Source organism: Eublepharis macularius, chromosome 2 (assembly GCF_028583425.1).
Source record: "Eublepharis macularius isolate TG4126 chromosome 2, MPM_Emac_v1.0, whole genome shotgun sequence".
NCBI lineage: Eukaryota > Metazoa > Chordata > Lepidosauria > Squamata > Eublepharidae > Eublepharis > Eublepharis macularius.
In genome coordinates, this window is record NC_072791.1 from 15,208,929 (window position 1) to 15,223,362 (window position 14,434).

Genomic DNA, 14,434 nt, shown 5'->3' on the forward strand with positions numbered 1-14,434 from the left:
AATGCTGAGAACAGCCATCATTATAGTTTGGGCTTTATTGAATAAGGTACTGGATGATCCTTAGGAGTTGTTTGCCATGCAAATGTTGACTGTAGGCAAATTGAATGCAAACAACCCTGACAGTGGCTTTTGTACGAGCAGAAGTTTGGGAGGGGCTGTGGCTCAGGTTTAGAGCCGCTGCTTTGCATGCAGAAGGTCCCAGGTTCAATCCTCAGCATCTCCACTTAGAAAGATCAGATAATGGGTGGTGTGAAAGACCTCTGCCTGAGTCCCTGTACCAGAGGAGACAAGACTGAGCTTGATAGGGCAGTTGTCCTTCTTTGTATATGTTGGTTATTGGGTCTAACTTAGTAACACATTTTAATTTTATTATTGTTGTTGTTAAAGTTTATTTGTAGTCTGCCTTTTTCACTGAGCTCCAAGGCAGATTACGTATTGCAAGTGAATACAATATAATCAATAGCTAGGACAATTCATAGAGCAAGAATACAATAGGGTTATGGGCATTCCATGCAAACAGATACAATAAGGTGCGGTAGTAGTAAATTTTTCCACTACAATGTGCAAAAATATTTCAGCTCTCCCTGATACCCTGGAGAGCTGCTGCCGATCTGAGTAGACGATGCTGACCTTAATGTTCCGATGATCTGATTCAGTGTAAGACAGAACAGCAGGATTTGATTCCAGTGGCATCTTAGAGACCAACAAGATTTTCAGGGTGTAAGCTTTCAAGAGGGTTGCCTTCTTCAGATACAAGTAGAAATAAAGATTCTTGAGCCTATATCCCCGAGCCTTTATATATTCTGGCTTTGGCCTCTTGTCCTTCAAGATCTGGATCCAGTGGCATCTTAGAGACCGACAAGATTTTCAATATGAGCTTTCGAGAGTCAGAGGTCCCTTCTTCAGATAGGAGTGGACCTTTATATCCCATTCAGGAAGTGGGAGGGGTGAAGCAAAGAAAGGAGTCAGGATGTAAAGGTATAGTGTTATAATGGATAGTTAAGTGGGTTCTGCAGTGTTACAATGCAGCTTGATTAGAGCAGAAATTAGCATCTGTTGTAAGATAAGAATCCCACGTCTCTATTCAGCCCTGGGAGTTCCATTGTTTTGAACTTGTGAATGAACTCAGATTCGGCAAGCTCATGTTGTAATCTGCCCTTGAGGCTTTTTCGTTTGGGGCCAGCCACTTTTAGGTCAGCAGTGGAATGTCCTGGAAGATCAAAATGTTCTCCCACTGGATTTTTGAGTGTTGCGATTTTAATGTCCCATTGAAAAAACTCCCAAACCAATGGGAGAACATTTTAATCTTCCAGGACATTCCATTGCTGATCTAAAAATGGCTTTCCTCAAACAAAGAAACTTCAAGGGCCGATTACAACATGAAACTGCTGAATTTGAGTTCATTCACAAGTTCAGAACTATTGAACTCTCTGGTGTGTGTGTGTGGTTGAGAACTATAATAGCTTTCCTGGGCCGATTTAATTAGGGAATGGCTGAAATAAGATTTGAGCCAAGGACTTCTAGTCTCATACTATTCTCCAAATGACTAGAGAATTCCAGCTTTTATCTCAGATGTTAATGCTAAATTCTGAAGGTCTCTTTCTGCATTGCTGCCGAGCTGCAGAACACACACAGTCTCAAGCATATTTTATTCCCTTTGAGTTCAACACTAATTCAGTGTATGTGAATAATGATTAGACAGCTTTATTTTGTAGACAGTATGTGATGTAGCACAGGAGGGGTTTTTTTTTGCTTGAACGAATGAATGAATTTATTTGCGGTCAGAGACCATAACAATGACAATACATCCTTATCAATCAATAAAATAATTAAATCCAGCGTAAAAATGTAAAGGACATAAATATACATTTAGCATTTAAAATCTTATCTTAAAATGGATATAGTTCTCTGGGAACCGCAGGAATTCTAATATTTAAAACATTGACATTACAATAGTTAAAATAGTAAAAAGAGCAGGACAGACTATGTATGGCTATTCTTTTTATTATGGAATTTAACCAAATAGAGACGGAATTTGGCTATTTGCCTGGAGATAGTTGGATTTTTTTTTTGCTTGTGTGCATAAAAAGTTTTACTGGACATCTGCATGTTGCTTTTAATGATCTGCCAAAGTTTTAATGAACAGGCTACAAAAGAAACTTTTGTGAGCAAGGTTGAGATCCTTTTCAGCACCACACAGGAAAAGATCAATAGCCAAACACAAAACTGCTGGTCTTTATATATCACTTTACACCCGTCCTTCCTCCAGGAATTCCCTGTGGCATACAGTTTACCAGTTCACAATAATCTGATGAGACTGCAAGACTGTTAATTTACTAGAATGCTTCATGGCAGGTTTCAATATTTATTTATTTAATTTATAGTCCGCTCTCCCCGCATGCAGGCTCAGAGCGGATAAACAACATAATAAATACATATAATAAAAACATACAATTAAAGCACTAGTAGCAACAACAACAACAATAACAACATTCAGTTTATATACCACCCTTCAGGACAACTTAACGCCCACTCAGAGCAGTTTACAAAGTATGTTGTTATTATCCCCACAACAAACACCCTGTGAGGTGGGCGGGGCTGAGAGAGCTCTGAGAGAGCTGTGACTGACCCAAGGTCACCCAGCTGGCTTCAAGTGGAGGAGTGGGGAATCAAACCTGGCTCTCCAGATTAGACTCCTGCTGCTCTTAACCATTACAGCAAACATCTTAGAGCGGTACACGTTGCATCCCATATAGATCTCTCCAGACCTCTCTCTTCTCTGCACTAAATGAGCATTTCTTCCCCATGGTTGGGAAGAAATCACAAGGGAGCTTTGACTCTTGGAAGCTCATACTCTGGAAATCTAGTTGGTCTTTAAGGTGCTACTGGACCTAAATCTTTCTCTTCTACTACAGACCAACACGGCTACCCACCTGAAACGAACCGTACAATCCTAATAAGAGTTACTCCAGTCCAAATCCACTGAAATCAGTGGGTTTAGAATAGAGTAACTCACTCTCCCCACTTTTGTTTACATTATGATTGGGGAAATTGAAGGGGGCCGCCATCTGAGATCTTGATCGCATATGTATTGTTGTCTTTAGATTTTAAATGTATTTAAATGTTTTAAGTGTGTATTAAGTGTATTATTGTACCCCGCCCTGAGCCCATTCATGGGGAAAGCGGGCTAAAGATCGATTGATCAATCAATCAATTAATTTCCAAGATGCGAGCTTTCGAGAGTCAAAGGTTCCTGGTAAAGTATCTGATGAAGGGAGCTTTGACTCTCAAAAGCTCATATCGTGGAAAACTAGTTGGTTTTTAAGGTGCTACTGGACCTAAATCTTGCTTTTCTGCTATGGACCAACACAGCTACCTACCTGAAACTTTAGGATTAACTAAAATGACAAAAAACCTTGTGCAAGTTTTTTGAGTTCATCAGGATCCATCAGGTAGATGTTATAAAGATTAAAAAGTTAAGGAGGCAAAGACAAGAACTGCTGTAAGACTGTGCCTTTTTCCTCCTAAACTTAAAAAATTGTTACATCCGCATGATGAACAGCTTTGATGAACTTGACAGATTGCGTCATTTTGGTTGGCTCAAATAAAAAGACATTATATGGATTTGATTTGATGAACCGCCACTGCTGAAATATGTTTTCAGTTGTTGATAACCGAAAGATGAATAAGCTTTCGTAGCAGATCTTTTAACTGAAAGGAGAATTATTTTTTGGCTTTAAATCAAGGGCGTTCTTCCAGCCAAGTGAAAGCCAGGAAGTGAATAGCTTTTACTAGTTTTTAATAGCAGAGGGGAAGGGGATGTCGAAGTTATCCTTGCTATGAGAATAGAGACGTTACAAATGTGTCTCTGCTGAGATGGAAGCTGCATTCAAACCTGGTTGGATATTGTGCTGTTGTGGCGCTGTAGCAACTGGGTTTTATGATGTGGACCAGACAATCCAGGAATGAATCATTGCTATAGTGCTGTGATAGCACAACATCCAGTGAAGTGTGAACGTAGCTCAAGTATTGTGCAGTGGTTAGAGTGTTGGCCTAGGTCTCTAGAGATCTAGTTTCAGGTTCTTCTGCCATGACGTAACTGAGGCAATTAGCTATCTCAACCCAACAATGTTTTTTTAAGTATAAAATAAATAAGGGAAAACTGTAAGCCACCCTGAATTCCTTTGTGGAAAAGTGAGATAGAAATGGGCATGATTAATATTTCACAGAAGAAAATCAGAGGATACTCTGATGTACTAAAGGCAACAAGCCATTGTGTGACTTCAGGGCTGCTTCTTCTAAGATGTTTTGAGAGAACTGAGTTCAAGTTTCACACATACCACGTCAAGCACAGAGGGTAGGAAATGTGTTTTCCAAACGTGACCGTTTTCTTCAAAATATTCACAAATGACAGTGTGAGAAGAAGCAGCAGACATCCTTTCAAAAGCGTTTTCTGCACCTTGTTTTGCCTTGTCCCAAAATGGATATTAATGAATACTTTAAAGTTTAATGTAAAAAAAAAAAAAAGCGAGTCCCTCTCCCCCAACTCCTTGTTTATGAGTGATTCTTCTTTATTTTAATATAGCGGAGCAGGAGAATACGCAAAAGAAAACGTTCACTAGCTGGGTCAATTCACAGCTAGAAAAGGTAAGTAGATGGTAGAGGGTGGGAATGGGTAATTAGAAGAATCAAGAAGAAAAAGTGGGTGGATCCAACCATCTTCCAAGTGGCCTTCTTCCAGCTTAACTAGATCTTCCTCCAACGAAAGAGCCACTTAATTTTCAGGAAGGCTCTTTAGACTGGAGAAGCGTTTCAAACTTGAGCTAAAAGGAATGACTTCTGTAGCTACAACATGGTTTCGCAAGATAAAGACAGATGTAGGTTTAAACAGTAGTTGGGACAGGTTTTGAGCTGGAGATGTGAGCTTGGTATCTTCTTAGAGTTAAGATACAACTGACGCCAGATGTGTTTTTTTAATGTGTCAGGGACACAATTTTACCTGGGAACTGTAGTTTTCAAAGAAACTTTGCAATTGTTTTCATGCAGTCTCAACGGAGAGATGAACTACCAGCCTGGGAACTGTAGTATTCAAAGGCAATTTGCAAAGACAGGGCCGTATGGGATTGCTGGGGAGAGGAACTCTTACAGAGGAGGAGAGGGGAAGGGCTGGTAGTTCATCTCTCCATTGAGATTGCAAGAAAACAATCTCAAAGTTCTTTCGCCCCAGCAACCCTGCACGGATCTGCCTTTGAAAACTACAATTCCCAGGTAAAATTGCATCCCTGACACATTAAAAATCACGTGTCCGGCATCACTTGCAGTTTAGTGCTCAGGCTTGTCGTTGCTGTAACTGACACACAGGCAGCCAGTAACTTGATTGCTGGTTCAGCCATCACTTCACCCATCCCTTCCAAGCGCTGTTCAGGGCCAAACTAGATGTGATGGTATCCTCGTGCCCACTGTGGGGAACGCTGCTGCCGTTTTAAAGTGATTTAAAAATGCCACCAGGGTCTGATCCTGATCGGTTCTGCAGTGCTTTAGGCTGAGATGCTCTTTTGTGTCCCCCCCCCCACCTTTTCAAGCACTGAAACGGCTGCGGGATGCATTATGTGGGGTGCAGCATTGTGGCATTTTAAAATCACTTCAAAATGGCAGTGGTGGCCCTGTGGTGGCCTTGAGGACAAGGGCATGTCTACTTGCCCCCCCCCCAAGCTATGCATTTCTAAAAGATTCCTGAAATTCCATGCAGTGCCAGTGAGGGAAATACAGAATCAGGCTCTTGACGAGTATGAATAGCGGTAACCAAAATATAAATTAATGCTTTGCAGCATTCTCCTTCTTCTGCTATCTCGGATCTGTATGCAGATGTGGGGAAAGGACATGTGCTTTTGGATCTGCTGGAAGTTCTTTCCGGACAACAGCTGGTAAGAGAATTACAAAGCAACGGAATCCATATATATTTCAACTGTATGCACTAAAGTCAGCGGTAACTTGCCATTCAAGCACTTCTGGTATTGGGGCATCTTAATCCCTTCTTATGTGTTGTAGTGACCGTAATCAGGTTTTTGTGCAACTTTGGCATCCGTTTAGAAACTCTGTTGTATAAGTTCAGGATCTAACCGAAGTATCCAGTCCAAGAGGCTGCTGAGAAAAACTTGGAAATGTCTCTTCTCCAGTGTATATTTTCAACCCCTTCCTGGTGAACAAAAAAATAAATAAATAAAATCCAGATACCTGAAAACTTGTGAATCATGAAAGCAGAATATATTAGGCAAATCTGAGCAAGCGTATGCAAATATGTTACATTTTCATAACACGTTTTTTGATTTCCTGTGCATTCTTTTTTGGCTCAGAATACATAGCCCTGATTAGGCCGGTCAGCCGCCGCTTTTGACTTCGTGACTGTATACCTTATGGCTAATTAGAGTACTCATAAAGAATACACGGTGTTTATTGGTGGACTTGTAACCTCACCAGAGGCGGTTACAACAGGCAGCGTTTGCCGGCCCTGGTTGTTGGGCGGATGGTTTGCGCCCTCGGAGGGAGTCTCGACTTTTTACACACCACCTGGAAAAGGAAAACAAAGTATTATTCAATTTAACCTAAAGACTGTTTGGTTACTTACCTGGAGACTTACCTGTGGGATGTTCTCGACGGACCTCATTGTATTATGTTGTTTGGACCATAAGGACATTATTTTTCATTAACTTAACAACAGTGGCTTGAGTTTGCATTGTTTGCCGTTTGATTATTCTCTTTGACTTTTTGATGTTTACCTTTTGACTGATATATGTTTTTCATTGAGTAAATATTTATTGATTCTTTCATTGTATTTATTATTCTATAACATTTGTAAATTTATTGTTTCCTTCACACGTAGTATTCTACTTTGTTGTAAGCTGTTGGCTATTGTTGTTGCCATAGAATGTCATAGAATGTCATCAAAGTTCTGACCATTCCATGGCAAAAACATCACAGCGTCATGTGAAGGGAATTTCTTTCCCAGGAAAAGCAGGAATACTAATATGTAAATATTATTGCAAAGCTTGAACACTAAAAACCAGCCAAATAAATTAAGCAATCTTTGTCTTTCATATTAAATTTTTCCCCCCATCTAATTCTTATTTTTTTGCTTTACAGCCACGGGAAAAAGGATGCAACCCTTTCCAGTGCAGAAGCAATATTGAAAATGCCCTGATCTTCCTAAAGAATAGATCGGTCAGTATTATTTTTAAAACTCATGTCATCACTCATTGTGGATACAGGATGGCGTCCTTTTAAAGCAGTTGCCAACTCCTGCTGGGGAAATCCCTGGCGATTTGGGGACGGAGCCTGAGAATGGTGGAGTTTGGGGAAGGAAGGGAGCTCAATGGTGATTTGATGCCTTAGAGTTTGCCCTCCATAGCTGTCTTTTTCTCCAGGAGAAAAGATGTCTGCCATCTGGAGATCAGTTATAATTCCAGGAGAACTCCAGGCTCTATCTGGAAGTTGGCAACCCTATATGCAGAGCAGTGAACCCCTGTTTGTTGGCCTGTATGCATGTTTTATCTCACTGTTCCTAACTCTGGCCATTTTCACATGCCTGTAACCCTCTAAAAAATGTTGCAAAACTCACGGCACGGCAACGTCTTCATAACACGATTTTCCATCATGATCCCATTAGTGGCGCAATGACATCAGAAATCACGTCATTAAATGGGATTATGATGAGAAATCGCGCTATGAAGATGCTGTCATGCCATGAGTTTTGCACAATTTCCTGGAGGGTTACAGGCGTGTGAAAACGGCCACAGTGAAATAAAGGAGGATCTCAGCATCCAAAGGACAAGGATAAAGGTGTGAAAAACATATCCTTGCTACTAGAAATCACAAATTGCTGACATTTGAAAAAGAAAATCTAATGAAATTGCATTGTTCTCCAACTATTCTTTTTTAGATAAACTGGAATTTTTAAAAAGTGGGTGGCTGTGTGATGAGAATTGTGCAGGTCTAGAGTTGGACTACTGGTGTTACGTTTTTATATTATAATGAGATTTTTGAAGTCCATATAATTTTTTTCTTCACTCTGATTGTGAAACACGTGGAGTCTCCCTGGCCTCTGAGGAGGGACGATTTAAATGGTGATGGATTTCTTCTGTCTTTTTCATCAACAAAATCCTTTATTTGTCTAGATCAAACTCATCAACATTCACGTTGCCGATATCATCGAAGGCAATCCATCCATTGTGCTGGGCCTAATTTGGACAGTCATACTGCATTTCCATGTGAGTGTTGAAATGTTACCTGTTGAGAAACATGTCAAAGCTTGGATCCACTGAATCTTTTCCATTATTGGAATGATTTCCACCTATGCAGTAGGACTTTGCTCTCCCTTCCTAAAAGTAGGCAAGGTATATGTGCAAGCACCGAGTCATTACTGACCCATGGGGGGGACGTCGCATCACGACATTTTCTTGGCAGACTTTTTGTCATTGCCTTCCCTAGTCATCTGCACTTTACCCCCAGGAAACTGGGTACTCATTTTACTGACCTCGGAAGGGTGGAAGGCTGAGTCAACCTTGAGCCAGCTACTTGAACCCGGTTTCCTCTAGGATCGAATTCAGGTCGTGAGCGGAGCTTGGGCTGCAGTACTGCCGCTTACCACTCTGCGCCACGGGGCTCTCTCTCCCTTCCTGTCTCAGCTCCAAAATTCTCCCTTAGATGCTAAAGGCTAGAGCCAGCTTTCTGCTAATAAGTAACCTGCAGTTTAGCACCTCAAATTATGGGGGACCTATAAATGCAAAAAAGTATTAAAATTACTAAATTACATTGGAGGGGGGGGGGGTAATGCTTAAACATGACACAGTTTAGGGCCTCAGCATGTTGTTCGTTATTGTACTTTGCTCAGTGAATGTCCTAGCTGTCGATTATATTGTATTTTCACTCATACTCTTGTAAATCTGCCTTGGATCTCAGTGAGAAAGGCATAACAACAACAACAATCTGGTTTTGATTTTGGGCTGTGGTGGAAGGAGGCAAAAAAACCCCTCATGATTTACAAGTGTGAATCCTTCCCTCTGCAGAAATATTCCATCGTTTCTGGTTGCTCTTAGCAAAACCCGTGTAAGAGTCAAGGAAGAAATGGGCACCTTGGTGTTTAGGACCCCACTGTGTGATTGCCAGTTCGGCTACTGAACCAGGGGATGGCTTGGAACAAGGAGTTGGGACAGGAATGATAGTTTTAGATAGAAGCAAATCACTTAATAGATGGGAGTAGCAACAAGAAGGCTGAGTAGAGGAAAAAGGAAAATTCCGTCTCGACCAAATTTTATTTTTTCCTTGGACAGAAACAACGTATTTGTTTACTCTAAACACGACGAGAATCAGTAAAGATACAAGAGATCTGCAAGTTCCTTTTAGATTACATTTTGAATTGTGCTATTGTAAAAATGAATTTCATTTAGAAACAAAGAACCTCCTGTCCTTGCCCCTTTCCTTTCCTTCCCGAACATGTTGCAGTGTGTGTCTGTTGAATTGTGGCCAGTGCATTCCTTCTCACAGAGCACAGCTGGTACAACTTGCCTGCTTTCTGGCACTGTTCAATGGCAGAACTCCTCTGGTTCAGTCAAGGCCTTTGGTGCCTGGACATAACATAACGTCTCTCCCCATATATTCCCCAGAGGACACTCCGATCAGGGGACAAACAGCTGTTGGTGGTCCCTGGCCCCAAGGAGGCCCGCCTAGCCTCGACTAGAGCCAGGGCCTTTTCGGTCCTGTCTCCCACCTGAGGGAACGCTCTGTCTGCTGAAATCAGGACCTGGCCGGACCTACTATCTTTTTGCCGGGCCTGCAAGGCAGATTTGTTCCGCCAGGCATATGGCTGAGGCTGGGCCTCTACTGGCCTGGAAAAAGGGGTGTATAAATCTTAACCCTCACTGTGAAAGCTGTCCACCACCCTGTATTAAATGTGTTGTTTTTAATGTATATGATTTTTTAAAAAAAATTGTATTTTTAATATGTTGTTATCCGCCCTGAGCCAACTGGTGGGGAGAGCGGAATACAAATCTCAATCAATCAATCAATCAATCAATCAATCAATCAATCAATCAATCAAACAAACAAACAAACAAACAAACAAACAAACAAACAAACAAACAAACAAACAAACAAACAAACAAACAAACAAACAAACAAACAAACAAACAAAATCCTACATGGATGCTGCTGTGCTTTGGGAGGGGAGCCTGCTGGGAGGAGAGGGGAGGAGGTGGCTAGGTTCATCTCGTCCCAAGGCAAGATACACAGAAGGGGGGTGCCAGGGACCTTAAGCGGGGGAAGGCCTAGGAGGATAAGGGGGTGATAGATACGGGGCTATGGGGACCAGTACCATTACCCCGGGGGGGGGGGGAGTGAGCCATGAAGGTTCCAGGGAGAAACAATTCCCTCCTTTAATAGTAGGATTAATGGTACTGTACAAGAAATGATGTGATAAACTATTAATTTCTCTCCAGTGGGTTTTCAGCTTTTTATCCCATTTGTTAGCATAGCCTCACCTATAGATACTGGTAAAGTAAGGGCGGGGGGAAAAAATGACTGTTTTATGCATATTGCCTGAAGTTTGACCCACCTATTTGATCTTTTCTTGCACATTGCTTGTTAATAAACACTTGAAAAATTCCACAAAATATACTGTAGCTTAAGGAGGGAGGGAGGAACAAAGGAACGAACAAACAAACAAACAGACTAACCGACTGACTGACTAACTCACGGTGTATGAATCTGTGGATAGGCCATTCCTGGGGATCTTTAAAATGTACATGTTTGAGGTAGTATAGGTTTAGCTGGGCCTGTACCATCTTAATTTTCACAACAGAAGCTGTTTATTTTATAACGACCATTGTGAAAATCACACCCAACATCTAAAAAATGCTAGAGAGAAGTCTAGCCTGGAAGTTTTTCTTTGATGCAGTAAGTTTGTTAAATGAGATTTCCCCCCCACATAAGTGAAGATTGTACCACCTCAAAACTATATGTTTGAATTTCATTCCTCTGCATCCTTACCAGTGACTTTGGAGTCAAGTTTTTCTCTTTTTTCCTAAATTCCTGCTGTTAGATTGAAGAACTAGCTTCAACTCTTGGTTGTGGATACAGTCGTTCAACTCTGGACAGTGCAAGCGCTGTTGGATCGTCACCCACAGCAAGCCCACCAGCTAAAAGAAGCGGTAAAGTGAAGGAGCGATGGAAGATGTCTGCAAAGAAAGCTCTCTTGCTGTGGGCCAAGGAGCAGTGTGCCATGTATGTAACCATCCCCATCCTTTTTCAACCTGTAGGCACGTTTGGAATTCTGACACAGGGTGGTGGGTATAACCACAAAATGGCTGCAATGGGAAGTCGAGCCAACCACAAAATGGCTGCCACAGGAGATAATGATAACTATGTGCTTATATTCTGTTCTTCTAGACAGATTAGTGCCCCACTCAGAGCAGCGAATAAAGTCAGTATTATCATTATCTCCAACCAAACAGAGGCAGCCCAAGGGCAGGGGTAATTTTTAAAATACACTGGGAAAGAAGAGTGAGAGAGTAAAACCAGCACTGTGGTGGCAGCTGACACGGAAACAACATTATTTTAATCTGCAGGCCAGCCAAAGCTCCCACAATATATCCAGCAAAAAGGTGGCTGCAGTTGGTGCCACTAATTGCAGTCTCCAAGCAAGCAAGCAGTTCTGCCCAATTTCCTATAGCTTAAGCAAGACTCCCATGGGCTTTACATTGGCTTTCTTCTGGGGGGGGGAGGGCAGGGGCCATGGCTGCCACAGGAGCAGCGACTCTCAGGCAAGAAGAGGCTTTCATTCTGGAGAAGGGCTCTTCGCTTAGTTGTGTGGAGTGGTAGGCCGCAATGCAGAGTCTTCCTCATGCCCTTGGGAACTGGGCCTTGCAAGATTTCCAACGCTCTGCTTGGGAAGAAGGCCAGGTGATCTGGAACTCCAATACCAGCTAGAAATTCAGATGAGTAGATTTCTAGAACCAACCATCCCTGCTGCAAACTTGCTCCGCTGAGACATTTCATCGAGCAAGCGCGCTCAGGCTGGTGTTATTGGCATCTTTTTGCTCTCTCTTTGAGCCTTCTCTATGGCGACCACTTAAGTGATTGACCCGCTGATGTAACATTGTCCATGGCAACGTTGGGCTTTCCTCTTCCTCGGCCCAGGGTTTCTGGTGGGTTTCTTCATCAGAAGCAATGACATTTTTCAGCTGTTGGACTAGATGATTTGGTGAGAAAAGAGAAAGTGGAATTAGTTCAAGTGATTTCTGACCTTTATTTTGTTAAGACCAGCGTTGGCTGTTCCGTCAATAAACCCTCACATTTTGAACCAGTGAGATCACGGAGTACAGCTGTCGTGCCCACGCCTTGGCCTTTGTTCCCCTTTTGGGATATCTGCCGTTTTTAAGTAGCGGTTTTATCAGCACTTACTCTGACTCATACAATTGTGCAGGCATGGCTGCATTGTCTAGGAAATAAATGTCTCACAGAAGTCTCTTAAAGTATATTTATATTTTCCTGCAATTGAGTTAGGTCATTTTCAGTGACATCCTAAACAGAGTTACTCCAGTCTAAGCCCAGTGGTCTTAGACTGGAATAACTCTGTTTAGGATTGCACTGTTTGTGTCTTAAATTAATCCTAAATTAGGTCATTGTGTTTTGGAATGCTTGCTTTCTCGCAGTGCATCCTGGGAATTGTAGTGTGGGAGCTGGCAGAGAGGCGGGCATCGCTTCAGTGAATGTGCCACTGTTTCAGAACGAGGATTAGATAACATTGAATAACTATTCCATGAATTACAACACCATTTAAAAAATCTCAAGTCAGTTTCAGCTGTCAAGAAGGAAGGGTAGTTTCTTATGGAGACAGATTAAGGGGTTGAAGTCATCCAGTACTGAGCATATGCCCACAGAAGCTACCAGTCTTGCTGCCTGGTTTGATGAACACCAACTGTTCAGATGCAAAAAGAAGGACTTGGGCGCAAAATATGTAGCATCATTGATTATGTAAGAAGCATTTTACAGTAAGAGTAACTAGTTTGTAATACAAATGAGTATTTCAAGCATATTGTAAGTTTGTTGCCTACAAATGTTGTTAGCATCATTTGTAAGTTCTAGTATTTTACCGCTGACTTTCTCCTGGAGCGGTCCATGGATGTGCTTCTAGTTCTCTACAGCTCATGCTTGCCCACCTTAGCAGCCTGCCAGTTAATGCCTGCCTGTCAAGCCCTGCTCTTTGTGCCCTGACCTTCAGAGGTGGAGTGAGTGGTAACTATAGACAGGGCATTTTCAGTGGTGGCACCTCGCTTATGGAATGCCCTTCCCCTTAAGGCTTGCCTGGCACCTACTTTGCTTTCTTTCAAACACCAGGCCAAGATGTATCTTTTTTTTTAATCCAGGCTTTTAATTAGGGTCTGCTCTGTTTTATGGACAGTTTTTATGCTGTGTAGGTCCAGTAAGTTGCATTTAATGGCTTGTTTATGCGATGTTTTTAATTGCAAGCCTCAAGCAGGTCTCTGAACAGGTGGTTTAGAAATATCCAAACAAACATACAAACATCTCTCATATCAGGGTTAAGTGCTCTGCAGACATCTCTCATATCAGGGTTAAGTGCTCTGCAGACATCTCTTATATCAGGGTTAAGTGCTCTGCACTGGAGAAGGGACCACTGTTAGTGGAACATACCTGTGGTATCCAGTGCTTTGGCTGTCCCCATTTTGTGGATTTTAAACTATTCGGGTTGTTTACTCACTTGATTTATAGTCCACCTTTCTGGCAGATTCTCAAGTACGTTATACAAAAAAATGTGCAATAATAATAGTACAGTAAACGGCTTGTTAACTAGCCTGCTCATGACTCAATCTGAGTCACTCACATGCTGCCCGCTTGGCACTGCTGCCCTCTTGCTGCCATTGGACTGAAGCAGCAGCAGGCATGCCAGGGATTTGGGCAGGCCCAAGTCACTGAAGCCCAGTGGCAGCAAGAGAGCAGGAGTGCCAAGCAAGGTAGCGTTGGAGGGAGCTGCAATTGCCAGCCTGGTGCCAGGCACGGCTGCTGCCTGCTTGATGCTGCTGCTGTCTCACCACTGCATAAAAGTTTTGTTAACTGGCATATTTGGTCAGTGGGCGACCCCAGTCCCCCTGGATAGAAGTTAACAAAACTTTTGTTGTATTGGTTTTTCTGCCATTGCACTGTTACCAGATTTTTTGGGTGCCAGCCTTGGGTTGTTTTTATGCTTTAATACTACTGTTGGGTTATTTTAAAATTGCTGATCTTTTTATATTGTTTTAAAATCTGCTGTAAGCCAGCTCAAGCCCTCTTCTGAAGACGCGGTGGAGAATTAACAATAAATGTGAAAATAAATCTCTCCACCATGGATAAGGGAGTGATAACATTGTGCCAGGGTAGAAAGGTA

General features: G+C 42.1%; 1 protein-coding gene across 1 annotated transcript in view; it reads left to right on the top strand.

Annotated features, from left to right (window-relative positions):
• LOC129324768 (nesprin-2-like) overlaps nucleotides 1–14,434 on the top strand; it is a 75,866-nt gene that overhangs the window by 41,957 nt on the left and 19,475 nt on the right. Inside the window, exons 3-7 of the mRNA XM_054972159.1 lie at nucleotides 4,586–4,647; nucleotides 5,829–5,924; nucleotides 7,141–7,218; nucleotides 8,172–8,264; nucleotides 11,093–11,274. Of these exons, the coding sequence (XP_054828134.1) occupies nucleotides 4,586–4,647; nucleotides 5,829–5,924; nucleotides 7,141–7,218; nucleotides 8,172–8,264; nucleotides 11,093–11,274 (511 nt within the window). The remainder of the gene's footprint in view (nucleotides 1–4,585; nucleotides 4,648–5,828; nucleotides 5,925–7,140; nucleotides 7,219–8,171; nucleotides 8,265–11,092; nucleotides 11,275–14,434) is intronic.